The sequence below is a fragment of the Labrus bergylta genome, chromosome 16 (assembly GCF_963930695.1).
Source record: "Labrus bergylta chromosome 16, fLabBer1.1, whole genome shotgun sequence".
NCBI lineage: Eukaryota > Metazoa > Chordata > Actinopteri > Labriformes > Labridae > Labrus > Labrus bergylta.
Window position 1 is genome coordinate 7,840,785 of NC_089210.1, and position 15,665 is coordinate 7,856,449.

General features: G+C 41.3%; 2 protein-coding genes across 6 annotated transcripts; both read left to right on the forward strand.

Annotated features, from left to right (window-relative positions):
* The first annotated feature begins 226 nt into the window (after nucleotides 1–226).
* On the forward strand, nucleotides 227–9,449 carry LOC109976681 (nuclear body protein SP140-like protein). Of its 4 annotated transcripts, none has more exons than XM_029275937.2 (16): nucleotides 227–731; nucleotides 1,603–1,777; nucleotides 2,026–2,256; nucleotides 2,332–2,451; nucleotides 3,444–3,577; nucleotides 4,173–4,217; nucleotides 4,318–4,354; nucleotides 4,488–4,592; nucleotides 4,949–5,065; nucleotides 5,332–5,489; nucleotides 7,072–7,140; nucleotides 7,275–7,405; nucleotides 7,678–7,795; nucleotides 7,882–7,956; nucleotides 8,159–8,302; nucleotides 8,388–9,449. In XM_029275937.2, the coding sequence occupies exons 1-16, from the start codon at nucleotides 588–590 to the stop codon at nucleotides 8,484–8,486; spliced, it is 1,902 nt and encodes a 633-aa protein (XP_029131770.2). In that variant the 5' UTR covers nucleotides 227–587; the 3' UTR covers nucleotides 8,487–9,449. The 4 variants fall into 4 exon arrangements, with proteins under 4 accessions (XP_029131770.2, XP_020482352.2, XP_029131771.2 ...); XM_020626696.3 differs by having other exon boundaries at nucleotides 5,332–5,471; XM_029275938.2 differs by having other exon boundaries at nucleotides 2,026–2,208.
* A 944-nt stretch (nucleotides 9,450–10,393) lies between these two features.
* si:ch1073-357b18.4 (uncharacterized protein LOC797129 homolog) lies at nucleotides 10,394–14,087 on the forward strand. 2 transcript variants are annotated; one of them, XM_020659024.3, is made up of 4 exons: nucleotides 10,394–10,952; nucleotides 11,214–11,282; nucleotides 11,616–11,908; nucleotides 12,966–14,087. In XM_020659024.3, exons 1-4 carry the CDS (start codon nucleotides 10,724–10,726, stop codon nucleotides 13,830–13,832), a joined length of 1,458 nt encoding a protein of 485 aa, XP_020514680.2. In that variant the 5' UTR covers nucleotides 10,394–10,723; the 3' UTR covers nucleotides 13,833–14,087. The 2 variants fall into 2 exon arrangements, with proteins under 2 accessions (XP_020514680.2, XP_065820450.1); XM_065964378.1 differs by having other exon boundaries at nucleotides 11,643–11,908.
* Nucleotides 14,088–15,665: the final 1,578 nt, after the last annotated feature.

Genomic DNA, 15,665 nt, shown 5'->3' on the forward strand with positions numbered 1-15,665 from the left:
TAAACATCAAGAACTACAAAAATAATAAGGTATACACATCAAAAAAAAAAACAACAACTATATATCAAAGAAAAATAAAAAAAACAATAAAGTCTACACATTATAGAAGTCCGGAGATAGAAAGATGGAAAGGATTTTACAGATAACTCTGTGGTGTTTGCCGCCCCCTGCTGACACTGTCAAGAACTGCGTCGAGGCAACTTTACTTTCACTTTCCAAACGTCAGAGAGGGGTTGTGACAGAAGGGAGGAACTGAGAAAACATTTTGTGGGGAAGAAAATATGGTCGAATGAGATTAGATTTACGTAATATGCTACCCACTATTTGTTTTGATTTCAGAAGCAGTGCGGTAAAACCTTCATTATTGTACTTTTACTTTATAACTTAATACTTAACAGAACTGTTGATGCGGAATGAATGAATAATTGCACGATAGGCCTACATCGGCGGGGTTATATAACACCATTTTCAATGCAGTACTTGGAATGCCACAAAAAGTAAGCATTGAAGTAGTTTGAAGCTTTCTGTAACAGATTTTTTTTTTGGGGGGGGTGAATTAAAGGAGAAAGGTACTGGGCGACACGACAATGGACCCGCTGGATTTCCTGGAGACAGAGGAACTGCTGCAGGTTTTTCACTGTCACAAAACAGAAATGTCCTGCTATGAGAGTCCGACCGTCTTCATAAACCAGCTCAGGGATCATAACCTGATACCGGAAGACAGCTACAAGGTAAGACACTGAAGTGGAAACATTGAGCATTTGTCACTGCCGTTCACAGCCCCCCCCCGATTGAAATGCGCGCTTGTGTGAAAAGCGGGAACAGCAAGACTGGTCAGCAGTTTGCAGGCCTCAGAGATTTCTTAACAGGGCCATGTGCAAAACTTACACACCGTAACCCACTATATTCAACAGCTGAATGATTATTTGAACCAAAATGAGTCAAAATGACCTCCAGTTTTCATCTTCTTCAACAATTAAACTGATTAAACTGTACAGGGCTGGATAAACCCCCTAAAGGGCCCCAGGGCAGAAATTAGATGTTGACCCCCTCTGTCTCCACCAGCTGAATTTTGTGAATAGCCTGAACTACTGAGTCATCATTTTTTAGGTTTAACCACTTTTTTTCCCACTGTTGTCTTCTCCTTCTCCCACAATAAACACACAGACGGATTGACATGATTACAGTTAGTCCAACAGGATCTGTGATTAGACCTGTGTTCCTAACAACTGCCTGCTCTTCATAGTAACACTTTGTTTTGTTCTTAGCAATAGTCTGCTTCTCTAGAGGGATTGGACAGTGTCTATGTGTAATTGGCTAATCAGAATCAAGTATTTATCACAGCCATGTAATTATTTGAGATATTTATCCCCATAATAGGTGACAAAGTGAACTTAGAATTACACAATAGTTTTGCTTTTTTTGTACTTTTTCAAAGAGCAAAGGCCATGGAGAATCCTTAGGTTACATTGACATCTTGTAAAATATCGGGGGGGGAAATACTTGTTACACTTCATTAAAGTAATCAAAAAATGGATTGTGAAATTGACATCGGATCATATTCTTCACTCTCATCATCTTTCTACTTTTGTGTGCGTGCAGAAGTTAACTCGCATGAAGAGCAAAGATAGAATAAAACAAGCGCTCTATGATCTTCTCAGCTGGTTGGAGAAAAATCAATCCCAGCACATTAAAGTCTTCTGGAGTTGCGTCTTCAAGGAGACCATCATGAACCAGTATCCTCAGCTTCGATTACTTCGCAACAGCCTCCTGGACGGTAAGAAACTATTGTTTTGTGAATCTTCTTCACAGCTCTTTATATTAGTCAGTCTGTTTGGGAAATGTTCTCACATTTAGGGCGCACTCCCACTATGCAAAGTTATCCTGTAGCATGCTTAAGCACGACCCCCCCCCCCGGCAGACTTTGTGAACTATGTGACTTGAGAGACTTTGAGAATTTTGTTTTCATTTGTGTCTGTTGGGACTTGATATTTCTAATATCCATCAACAACAATTCACCTGCAGGATCCTTCCGTGATTACAAACAACTGCCTGAGAAAATTGAAAAGGAAGAGTCAGCCGAAGGGAAAAGGAAGGAAATGTCAGAAGATGAGGAGGAAGAGGAGACCCAAGCAAATTCAGTAAAAAAGAAGAAGAAACGGAGAAAGATTGTGCTTGATGAGGGGGAGGAGCCGTCTGTTTCATCATGTAAGCTAACCCCAATTCAAAGGAAAAGATCCAAGAAAGTAGTCTTCTGTAAGTCACCGCTCTGTAAAACTGACCGTATAATACTTCCAAGTTTGAATTTGAATTGAGTTTTTTATTTTACAGCTTCTCCCCTGAAGAGGGGCGAGAAAGGCGAGATTTGGACCTGGCCCATCTATAAGTTTCAGATACCTGTGACCTGTGGAAAGAAGGAGGGGATGCTGAACAGAGACAGACTGGCGAAAGGTCAGTCGACTGTAGAGTATCTAATGGAGAAAAAGAAACACTATTTCTATAGTGTTATCTAAAGAGAAGAAGAGAAACACTGTGCATCATGTAAAGAATGGATCTTAAATCAGATTTGATCGCTTGGAATTATTGTATTCACCTGATCTGGACATGAATAAGAACATCCAAACACTGCATTAATTCAAAACACTGCTGCCAGGCGTTTAACACATGACAAGAGAAGGGACCATATTTAACCGGTACTTGAATCCCTTCTGTGAGTTTTAGAAGGATTTGAGTTGTAATGCTCGTTTCTAAAGGCCAGGATTCAGCCTACCTCTGTGATCTGCTTAGTCCCAGACCACTGCCTGAGATCTCCAAGCAGGGCCCTCCTAAAGGCCTGTTTCCACTAACCAGTCCGGTTCGCATTCATTGGTGTTTTCACTGTCAAAAGTCGGGAATGGAACCAAAATAACCGATCACTACATTCTAGTTTTTGCTACCTTTCTGTTAGGGTGCCAGTGCAGCAGTCACAGTATATAACATCCTGCTGCGTTCTCACATCAGCTCACTCGGACTCGCTGCGGAAAAAATACCAGGGGTCTGGCAGGAGAAACTCCGGGTGAAGTCCGAGGGAAAAATATGGCTGTTTGCACTCACACATGCTCTTTTTCAGGAGTTTTCTGCAAATTTGAAAACCCTAAGAAATTCCTTTTAAAATCTCATTATACGACTCACTTTTATCATCAGGCTTTTACGTAACCGCTGACTTTGTTGTACTTTTACATCATCTTATTATTGATATAAAGTGTTTTTAATGATGTTTGGGGTCTTAAATCTGTGTGTTTTATTTACTTCTTGTTTGATTATCTGTCTGTTTTTGTGTTTTCTTTTACTTTGTATCCTGTAAAGCATTAACACATTTAATTGTAATTATTACTGAGGAAACAAATGTGACATTGACCGTCTCAGTGGATGTTGTTGACATCGACACCTTCCTGTTGTCTCAGGGGAGAAGTGCATTGCAGTCGGCAGAGAGTGGTTCACCCCCCCTCAGTTTGAGAGCTTTGCAGGGAAGGAGAACTGTAGGAACTGGAAGATGAGCATTCGATGTGCGAATGTATGCCTTGGAAAACTTATAAAGGTTTGTTAAGATTGTTCTTCTTTTACTGAAGTGGAATCAGATTGTTGGGCCCTTTGAAATGAATTTACCGTAAAACTTCAATTAATATCCCAACCTTTGATTTAAGTCAGACTCTGAAGTGACCCTGCCTTTATTCAGCACAAGCATCAATACGAGACGGGCCTGTTAGTATGTTCAAACAAAACTTGTGCACAGCAAAGACGGGAAAGAATTTAAAACTGTAAATTTATACCAGAAAGAATAATTCAATGTGTACAAAACGAGGATATCGATAAAACAAATTCAATTACTAATCACTAATCACTAATTGGATCTTTCTTTGTAAGACCGCCCATCAGTGTGAGGGGAGAGAGAGAGACCCTCTTGTGCACTATGTCAACCTTTATTTCCATCTCTTAAACAAGCACAAATTCGTCTTTATTTTTTGTAAGTTGCTGTTATCATTTGATCCAAAACTTTATCAACACTTAATGCAAAGTGGCCTCTAACTGAGATGTGCGTGCAGAAACACCAGGCTAGTAAAAGAGACTGAGCCTTAAATTTTGATGGGCCTTTATTTGAAGCTTGATGGTATTTGATTTTGTTTTTCCTGCAGGAAGGTCACCTGAACTCAGCGGGCTTCATAGTCAGGAGAAAAACGGTATGCCCCAAAATAAATCAAAAACACACACATACAGTCAGACTTTGTTTTGTTTTCGGTGATTTTGATCTACTCTGTGCTCTTATTTTTATGCCTGTAGGCAAAGAGGTTGCTATCGCCATCTGATTTAATCACAGGTTTGTTCAGTCAATAAGTCTGTCTTTATATCTATCAAAATCGACTTCTCTTTTATCAATCTCTTTCTATCTCTCCATGTCGTTTTCCATACATCATAATTTTACAATTGCTTATCACCTCCTCCTTTCTTAGTGTGTGAAGATGAGGATGAAGATGAGGATGAAGATGAGGAGGAAGATGAGGAGGAAGATGAGGAGGAAGAGCAGGGTTCTTCAAGTCGAAAAGCAAATGTCTCAGGTGCTGTTTTCTACAAAGGGGGAGCTGGGGAAGAAGTAAATTATGTTATTATAACAGAAATGAATAGATTTGTATCCTAACACAGCATCAACACAAAGTCAATGTCTAACTGTCTACTACTATTATTTTTGTTATTATTATTTATATTCTAAAGATTTATTTTAGGGCTTTTTGCCTTTATTTGATAGGACAGTGGATAGTGTAGGTAATCGGGAGAGAGCGGGGAATGACAATGAAAGGAGCCACAGGTCGGACTTGAACGCTGGCTGCCCGCTTGGAGGACTATAGCCTTCATACATCGGACGTCACCTAACTGCTAGGCCATCTGCGCCCCCATTTTTATTTGTCATTTACAGATGAGGAAGAGCAGGAGGTGGAACAAGCTGAGCAGCATCCTGACGTTAGCAAAAAGGTGTTCAACGTTACATGTGGGACTAAAGCTGCCACCTTACATGTGAAACGATTTGCATCAGGTAACCCCATCAGGTTTTGTCAGATAAACTGGATACAAAGCTTCGACTACTTGTTCCCTTTTTGAAGTTATGAACAGAAATATGGATGCAATTCTTGATCTGTCCAATGTGTAAATAATTATGCTTTCATTTTCTTTTAATTCAGTTGTAATAGTTCAAGTTGTCTCTGACCTGAACACGTCTGTGGTGCAGCCCATTAAATGTCAGTAGAATTAACTTTGTATAAGCCATCTAGACGCAGCTTCTGAACATGTTCTCTCCGCCAGGGGATTGTGGGAAAAGTATTCGGACTGAGACAAGCTGGATGACCCCGTTGGAGTTTGTTACGTGGGCATCACATCAGACAGATCCCTCGTGGAGGAGAGACATCATGTGGGAGGGAAACCCGCTCTGTGTCCTCACAGAGGTAATGGGGGTCTGGGAGGTGTGTCATCAAAGTCTAGTCTAATCTGAAATCCCTACTGAGAAGGGACATTCTTTTTAAATCTAGGGATGTTCCTAGCGACTAATTTCCCCACAGTAATCTAAATTCACGCAAGCTGACTAGTGTAAAGGTAAGAAAACACGCACAGTAAGTAAATTCCGCCACCGCAGGGGGCTCTCAATCACAATATTAACAAAAGATGATGTCATGGCTGAATCTCTCTGCTACCGCAACCCCCCCCCCCCACCACCACCCTTCCGGTGTTTCCATGGCAACGATAAACATGAAGTGTCTGTCATGACAGCTCTGTCAATAGCGGCCGCCATGAAAGACACAAGTCTTTAAAACTATAGAATTATGGATTTACTGTTGGAAAAATCCGATTTAATGTAAGTACTCAACAAAAAATACAACATACGGTAGGTCTAGTCAACTTTTAATGGATGTAGATATTCAAGTGTAAAAATTCTACGTATTACACCTTTAACATGGCTTGTCACTCTCCCAAACCACACTGTGTGTAGCTTATTCAACTGCTATTTGAAACAGTTCATCACATTCTTCAATAAGAGAACTAAAGGCTATTTTGAATGTCACTTAAAGGTCCCATATTATGCTTTTTCTGGTTTTGTATGCCCTTTAGTGTGTTTTCCAAGTGTGTTAGTGTGTTTCTCCTACCTCCTCCTGTTAGTTGTAGCATTAGCCGTATGTAACACTCAGTTCTAGCCCCCCTCGATAAAAATGTGTCAGTCCGACGTCATTGTCGGTGTGAGATCACTGATCTAAGCCCATTGACTCGTTGTGGCAAGCCCTGCAGCTCATGTTAAAATTTCCGAGAAGCGTGCTGAGCAACTGACCAATAACGACAGAGCAGATCGGTAGACCAATCAGAGCAGACTTGGCACACGTGGGGTCTAACAGTGTGGGCTCAACAGAGTGCAGCTGACGGACTCAGAGCGTAGAGGGAGCAAGGAGGAGCAGTACATGAAAACACACTTTTATTGTGAACGTACAAAAGTAGGAACATAGATTAAATATACGAACCCCAAAAAGGGCATAACATGGGCTCTTTAAATTACTGAGGGGTATCTTAACAACCGGCCTTCAGTCCTCCATGCAAGTTAACTTCCACATGTCTGTGCTGACTGGTTGCCTGTTGCTCTATTCAATTGGTTAAATGCCAGTTTACCTGCACTGCTGCTATGAAATGTCATCTGTCTATTGTGCTGGGCAGTAAAAACAGGAAAAGCAGGTCCATTAATCAGAGCTAAAGCGCCATCCAGTGACTGCGTTACAGCTTAGACACAACATTTTACTGGCATTGTGGGTCTACATGAATAAAAATACACTCATTCATTTTATAGATTTGTAATTCTGGTGCTGACTAGTGAGGGCGACAACGTTTGATTATTTAGTCAACTTGCCTTGAACATCTCCAGTAAAAAACAGCCCACAGAACCTAAAGTCAACCCTTTTGAAAAGCTCTCACTTCCTCAAAAGCAGTGTCAGAGAGAGGGACAGTGTTTGTCAAATCTAAAACAACCTTACAAAGTGAAAGAAACTGTTATTTTCTGTTTTTCAGGAAAGAATCTTGCAAATGCACTCACTGAATTGTTCCTGCGAACTGTGCATGCCAGGGTTAAAAGACTTGGTAAGTTCCCGGTTCAGCTTCAAGCTGCACTTTTGCCTGCTACATCCACTTTTGTTCTGCATGAATAAACCGATTTCCATTGCAGCACTATTGATGTGAAGTAAACAGAGTTGCTGTGGTGTTTGACCTTGCAGGAGAATCAGAAGAACGATGACGAGTGTTTCATCTGTAAAAGAGAAGAAGGAGAAGAGTTGGTGGTGTGTGATATATGCCCTCTCTCTTTCCATCAGAAATGTCACCTCCCTCCTGTCGACATCATTTTAGGGTGAGCTTAAAGCTTAAAATTGAAGTTTATCATTGATTGATTGACCGGCATATGTGCCGTGGCATATGCTGTTCTGGTCCACTCATGTGCCACGGCATATGTCGCATTTGAGTGGCACATGCCGTGGCATATGAGTGGCACATGCCGTTCTGGTCCACTCATGTGCTGTGTCAGGCCGGCAAATGCCGTGGCATATGAGTGGCATATGCTGTTTTGAAACACACTGATAAATGTTTGACTTTACAAGTGTGTGTGTTTCTGACTGAGAGCAGGGACAAAAGCCGCTGGATGTGTACCTTCTGTGAATTCAGAACAGCTCAGAAGTGGATGTTCAGGGAAGAAATGGAAAGGGAAGCAGCAATGTCCGAACAGATATCACAACACATGAAGGTAGGCATAATCTATGACTCTATCTGTTACACTGTATCTCATATCTATTTTTGCCATCATTTATTTTTTCCTCCTGCCATCAACAGAGGTGCCAGTACCTTCTCCTATATCTGTGCAGTGCTGATAAGGAACAACATTTTGCTACAAATCCAAGCCTCTATGTAAGTCTTCGATATTTTCTGTTACCATACTCCTTTTGATGATTTTCCTATTCAATAAGAAGTACTAATAACCTGGAGACTGGTGGGATTGCACTTTCAGTTTTTTGTTAATTGAAGTCTGAAATTGATGCAAACTTAATATGAAGCTGAGGGTTTTATGAGTCTTTAGTTTTTTTTTTACGTTTTTGCTTTGCACCCACAGTTGAAAGACTACTCCACCATCATCCAAATGCCCATGTGGACTGGAAAAGTGACTGACAAACTCCAGAACAACCTCTACCAAACTGTTGGGGAGTTTGTGTCTGACGTTCAGCTCATATTTACCAACAGTGCTTTTTACAACCTAGTAAGCAAACGCGCTAACAACGTATCAATATCAAAGATGTCATTTTTTAGTAAACACTGACAGGTACTGTTATGTTCTCTTGCAGGAGAATGATGGATTCCTAACCATGAGCAACAAACTGAAGGAGTTATTTGACAGTGAACTCAAGAAGGTGTTCAACATACGTGAAGAGAGTAATGACTGATGAACGGTGTTTAGTTCACACACTCAGGTACTGGGAGAAAAATAGATTATTATTGTGGGTTACAGCCTTGATGTATTTTTAGTTTTTTAATTAAATCTCAATTTACAAAGAGATAAGTTACAGGCCTTTAACTGAAATGGTTTTGGACTAAAATAAGAATTTTTAAGACCTTAAGACCTGGCATAAACTTTGTTGCAGGCAAGGCAGGAGCCCTGACCATGGGGCGCACTCACACTTGTCCCATACCGTGCTTAAGCACACACACTGCTCCAGGACTAACCAGGCTTAAGCACGGTTATCTCTTGTACATAACATCACAATAACACATGCAGAAGTGTGCTTAGTTTACAAGACAGATAAATAATAAATAAAAGGGACGCACGGTCAAGTCCCCAAGTCATCACAGTTACACACTCAAATACGAGCCGACACAAAAGATATTAAGCTTTAAGAAAATGAAAGGTCTGGTTACACCTTAAAATCAAGGCGATAATTTATGATTGGATAGTTATTCATAATGAATGAATTTAAATATAAACCATCATGCAGCTTTTGCTTTTCAGATATAAGATTTGTGAGGAAAATAAACTTCCTTTGTCAAAAAAGCAAAACAGTGTAATCATGCAAATATGAATGTGGAGTCAGTATATTCATCTTTCCTGTTACCTTGGGTGATATTGACAATCTCAAATGCATCTTTCATTTAAAGCATGAAAACTTTTTTACAATGAGGAAAAACTTTTTATGATACATGATGTGTTTGCCTATTTTCATTTGTTTCTTCCTATGTTCTGTTTTATTATTGTTGTTTCCATGTTTTCTAATAATTGTTAACATTTTTTTAAATTTTGACTTGAGTGCACTTTTGACAAAACAAGACGGGTTCACAAGACTTTGGCAGTATTGCTTTTAATGTTGTGTGTGGAAAAATAAAGTTGTGACCTGTCTGAACCTCAAAGGAAAGCACTTGTGTGGCTGATCTTTGTAATTTTTGGGAGCTGGTGTTGCAGGTTGTTTTTTAGGCGTGAAACTATATAAATGCAACACAAAGTATTGATCACAATTCTAATAACATTTACCACAATAATCATTTAGGGATTGTCGCAATACTTGAACTATGAGCAAACAAGACGTTGGTACTGCTTGAGTTAAATATAACATTTTAAGCAGTCATATAATAGTTCTACTAAAATAAAGATTAACCCAGCTAGTTAGTAGCTGCCTGTTGGCTGTAGCACATGACACAAGTTACCCATTGATATGAATTTACATTTAGCAGAGAGAACTCCCATGATTCCCCTCCAGCCTCAATGTCGTCTTTTGTCATTGTATTGATTGAGGAATCTACTTACTGTGCCTTTAATATAATGTCCTTATTAAGTTAACATACATTGCTGGTGTTAGCCCCCCCCCCTTGTTTCATCAAAAAAAGTAAATAAATAAATAAACATAAAAGCTGATTAGCTTTTAAAAACAACAATGCACAACCGTATTTTGTTGATTGATCCAGTCTGACACTTAACGGTAAGACACATACAGCTGGATGATGATAGTTGATAGGCTACGGTTGGCTAGTTATTTGCAAGCTAAGCCTAAAAAATTATTTGATTCAGATCAGGTGAGTGTTTTAAAGTTCTGACACAGATAATAAATCAATTAAATATTGGTGGTGTGATTATCACAAATTCTAATTAAATAATGTTAAATATTTTAGTTATCAAAATGTAGCTGAGCCAGGTTGATGCCTCTTGATGTTAATGTTTTAAATTTAATTGTATTATTTATTTATTATATTCATATTTAATTACTGGCTGAAGGGGGCTTTTCCTTAGGGGCTGCTCCCCCCCCCCACCCCCCCTTCACCGCCGCCATTGTGAATGCGTGCGGTCAGCTGACGTCAGCGTTGCCAGCAGCAAATCTGTACTGCAAGCTGCGCAGCCGCCATGCGCATCCGTCGGCTGTTGGGGGGGACAGCGCAGCCATTTCTCTGCCCCTCATACAAAACATACAAGGTGGTGGTGGGGGGGAAAGCTATTCCGGCACACACTTTGACAAGACGTGCGGGAGTTGTGAGTCCTGCAGCAAAACGCCGAGGTCGAACTCTGCGTCGCCGCATATGAAATCCTTTACCGCAAAACTTTCTTCCAATTCAACGCCTGCGCAGACAAGCAAATCTCCCCCCCACCCCTCCACCCCCCCTCGGTTCAGCTCATGTTTTTTGTCCGTCTGAGCGAGCGATGGAGGGGAATCCGACGGGAGACAGCGGCGATGTCGCGGCGATGCGTGTGAAGATCGAAGCTGTCGACGAGAACACATCTGCGCTGGTTCATTTGGGCAGCCAGGAGTCGCCTGCGCCCTGTGGAAGTACCGCATGCAGAGGAGGAGTGGGAGGAGTGGATCAGGCTGCAGAGGAGCTGGCTGACACAGAGCTGCTTGCAGCCGCGACAACTACTCCTGTGCTGCTGTGTGAGTGCAGACAAGAGCTCTTTTGATAATAATGTTTCACATGGTGCACGTCTCCTTTGACCTTTTTAGTGCAACACTGTATTGTTTGGTAGTGTCATATGTATTTATCTGATTGTGCATTATGATTTGCTTATACTACCCCTGGGTCAAACATTTTTGGTACATTCTACTTATTTTATTATCAGTCTTATACCATGTAGAACACTGAATAACCAATAAAAATCTGTCTCAACCTGTTTGTTTTCCTGTTCTCACCATTAGACCCCGTGGGTACAGACCGCTTCTTCACCACAGCAGGGGACGGGAAAACGTACTTGAAGATAGCTCCAGGTATGCGCATCTAAGTTAAGAGAATTAACAGATTTATTTTCTTGTTGTTGAAGACTTCTAAATAACTGCAGTAAAAAAAAGCAAGTTAAAAAAAAAAAAGATATTTTCCCATGATATGGTCAAACTTGAAGGGGAAAAGCTCAGCAGATTATATTTTTTTGAAGGACTCTGTGGATGAGATAAAATGGGCTCTTGTAGGGGGTTGGCTGATGCAAGACACTTCCGGGCCCTTAAAATGAATTTCAGTGTATATTAGTTTAATGTGTAGTAATAATAATAGTCAGTATTTGAAGTGACACCAACAGATGTTTTTAAACCCATGTCGTCTCTCAGCTTCAGCAATGCCTCCTGTTCCTTCAGAAAAGACGCTCCCCACGGGCTCAGATTTCTCGTCCAAAGCTGTCTTGTGTCTGATCGAGGCTGTCGGCCGCCGCTGGGGCCTGTACGAAACCAGGGAGCGCTCTCAGCTCTTCCAAAGCGTCCAGGAGGAGATGGCCTCCAAGGGGCACGTGCTCCCCGTGGAAAAGATTCGACGCAAGTGGAACAACCTCATCGTCACGTACAAGAGGGTGAAGGACCGCAGCCGGGAGACGGGCCACGCTAAGACGTCCTGGGAGTTCTTTGACGTAAGTCTGATCATGGGAGTCTTTCCACACTTTCCAAACGGTTGGATTCAATAGCGCATATCGTCCGACCGATATACGATACGTGAATTACTTCAATATCGAATTAGATACTGATTTAAAGATCAAATCGGTCCCATCTCTACTATCAAGGCTGGACGCTCGTCAAAACAGTGTGTAAAGCAGCAGTCTGTTGTGAAGACATAACAATGTTGTCTTTAACCAATCAGACTAAAGTATTCAAAAAAGCTGTGTGATAAACTATAGGTTTGACTATAATTCCAGTCCAAAGTATTCTCGTCATCATGTTTTATTGTAGCAGGTAGAATTAGCAATGTTGTGTAATATGGCCCAGTACAGGAAGCTCAGTCTTTAAAGGTCCCATATTATGCTTTTTCTGGTTTTATATGCTCTTTAGTGTGTTTTCCAAGTGTTCTGTGCATGTTTAGGCTCATCTATGTGCAAAAATTCAAAGTCCTACGTTCTCCTGTTAGCTGTAGCGTTAGCCGCATGTAACGCTCGGTTCTTGCCCCCCTCGATAAAAATGCGTCAGTGCGACGTCATTGTCAGTCTGAGATCACTGATCTAAGCCCATTGGCTCTTTGTGGCAAGCCCTGCAGCTCATGTTGAAATTTCCGAGACGCGTGCTGAGCAACTGACCAATAACGACAGAGCGGATCGGGAAGACCAATCAGAGCAGACTTGGCCCACGTGGGGTCTAACAGTGTGGGCTCAACAGAGTGCAGCTGACGGACTCAGAGCGTAGAGGGAGCAAGGAGGAGCAGTACATGAAAACAGACACTTTTTTCGGACTTTAGCTATTGTGAACGTACAAAAGTAGGAACATAGATTAAATATACGAACCCCAAAAAGGGCAGAATGTGAGCTCTTTAACCAATTAACAGCTGCAGCATATGGAGCCTTTCATACCAATGCTCTGCCCTCTCGTGTGAATGGCTGTGTCCTCGGCGCTCAGATATCAGCCTGTGATTTACTGACTGTGGTGCCAAAAAGAACTTGGATGTATTATTTTCTTTCTCTGTCTCTTTGTGTCGCCTAGCTGATGGATGCCACGCTCTGTGACACGGTCGGCACTCAGATCAACAACAAGAGACACAAAGGCGGAAGCGCTGCCTCCACCCTACCTGCTCCCTTAGCAAAGATAGCGGCAAAGCCAAAGTTTCCAGCGCCCGCCACCACCATCCGCCCTAACGGGGACTTTGCTTCCACTGAGGGTGTTGACTTGGCGGGTCAGGAAACAATCAGCAGTCAAATGATCAGTAGCACCGCTGCTGTTTCTTCAATGTCCATAGCCAGCATTAGCCCAACACAAGCTCCTGACCTCAAGCCCCTGATTGTCCTCAACAGCGACATTGTCACCACAAGTGCTCACCCAGCATCCATTGTGCCATCTCCGCCTTTTATCTCTGCACCTTGCTTTACAGAGACAGCTTCTACTTCCCCTTCCCTTGGCTTGACCAGTAACACAGACCTCCACTCATCACACTACACATGCCGTAAAACTCATCCTTTCCCGTCGGGTGTCATCCCCTTTCGCCTCAGCAATGCGCCAATCAGCAGCAATCAGAATCTCCTCGGCCTCGCCTCCTCTTTTCCCCCTAGTGTTCCGTCTTCTCTTTCCACCTTATCTGCAGCGCCGTTGTCCGGCTCAGAAGGACAGTACCAGAAAGGAGACCAGGAGCAATCCGGCACCACCGGGGTCCAGGAGATCCTGAAGCGACAGGAGGAGCAGTCCTACCTGGATCGGGTGGCTCGGCGCAGAGTGGAAGCCAGAGAGAAGAGACGTGAGAGACGGGAGGTGCGGATGGCGGAGTCGCTCGGTAGGATAGCGACGGCCCTCGAGTTGCTCTCCTCGAAACAGGACACGGTCATCGCCCTGCTTCAAAGACTGGCTGATCGGAAGTGATTGAGGATGTAAAGCTAGAGAGAAGGGGCTTGTTGAACTGGAGATCATGACTTCTTTATTCCCTGCCTTGTAGTGCACCAGCCTGAAAAACGTTTTATTGTCATCATGATCTCAATGCAAATAATCATGATTAAAATCATATTAACTGTTCACTTCTGTAAACCTCAATGACTGGGCTGTTTTTATGACAAGCTTTACAATTGAGTGCATAACTTTGCAACACTAATGAAATCAATAAAAACATTCAACCTTCAATTTATAAGGTTTTGTCTGACTAGTTTAGAAAGCAATGAGGGCTGAGTTACATGACATCACCATCCTCATTCACGCACAGCCTGCTCCGGCCCCTCTTCAGCGGACCAAACATTTGGATGATGACCACTTGATTTGTGTGACAAATACTACTGTAAACTTGTATAACATTCAGCTGAACTTGATTATTTTCACAGACCTGAGATCAGAGCCGGAGGGTCACCAGATCAAGTCCTGGTACGGACCAAAATATGTAAGTTGGTCTAGTAGCTAGAGGTGCCAAGGCACTTCCAGAGTACTGCCACTGGATGGAGCTTTTGAACAGCTGAAGTTTTCATACCCCTGGACTGGTACAAGGAAATTGTAGAGTTTGACCAAATGTCAGATTTCTAAATGTGGTTTAACTTCAGTACAGGAGGTCAACCACCGAGTTAGAAATCTTTTGACACAGTAAGATACAGTATTTCTATATTCATACTTTAAATTACATTATTTGGAATCGTAGGCCAATTTTGAAAGAACATTGTTCAAGCCCTTCAAACTTGTGAAACCTTAAGCTGTAGCGCAATGAGTCATTTATTTGTTCCAAATCCCCCATAAAACAGTTTTATACACTTTCTTTCATGTATAGCAGGAATGTTTCAATTCATTTTAATTCTGTTTCCCCCTGCTGGTCATTTGAGATAATTTAATTGTTGCTCTTTATTTTTCACTGTATTTTCTGATTGGTCATTTTAAGTCATGTGACTCAGTTATGAGACTCTAGTTAGGAGGGGCTTCATTTATTTTGTGGACAGGCCAGCTGTTTCTTTCCTTCCTGTCTGTGTGCCTTGGAAAGCATCCCTTGTAAGTTAATTCGCAAGAACAGATCTTTATATTTATACATACAATCTATTTGATATATTTGATGCATTTTGTATAGTTTAAAGACAGATAATTTACAAGCTAAAAATGCTAATGTTTAAGATAGCATCCTTTAATTTGTGCTTGTTTTATTTTGTATTTTTCAGTTTTACAATGATAGAAGCTTCATGAGTATGATGACACCAGTAAAGCATTTGAATTTACTCCAGCCTCTCATTTCTCTCGAAGTCTGTAAACTATCTGTCAATTTGCACTTTGTTTAGCTTTTTTCAAGAAGAGTAATGCTCATATACAGTCAGGGAAACAAAAAACAATATCACAATGTAAATCAAGTAAAAGGCAGATTAAATAACTAAATAACATACAGTAGCCTACATAAAGAAAAGTACTAATGAAAGACAGTAATATACAAAATATAAAGTAAAATAAACCAATAAAGACCCATTTGAATAGTCAAATCATTATTTAGATAGAGGGGGAAAGGTTTTATAATAATGCAAACATTTGTTTTATTTTCTATTGTTAATTAAAAGTAGCGATTTCAGTCAGGATTTTAACTGTAGATTAAAAATGTATTATATTAATCCATGTTTGTTTGGATTTGGAGGCGGACGTGACGTGACGATTTACGTTTAATTTCGCACTGCATTGTGGGTGGTAAAATACAATTAATTTCCTGAAAGCACGCATCCGATCCATACTGCATAAAACCCGGAA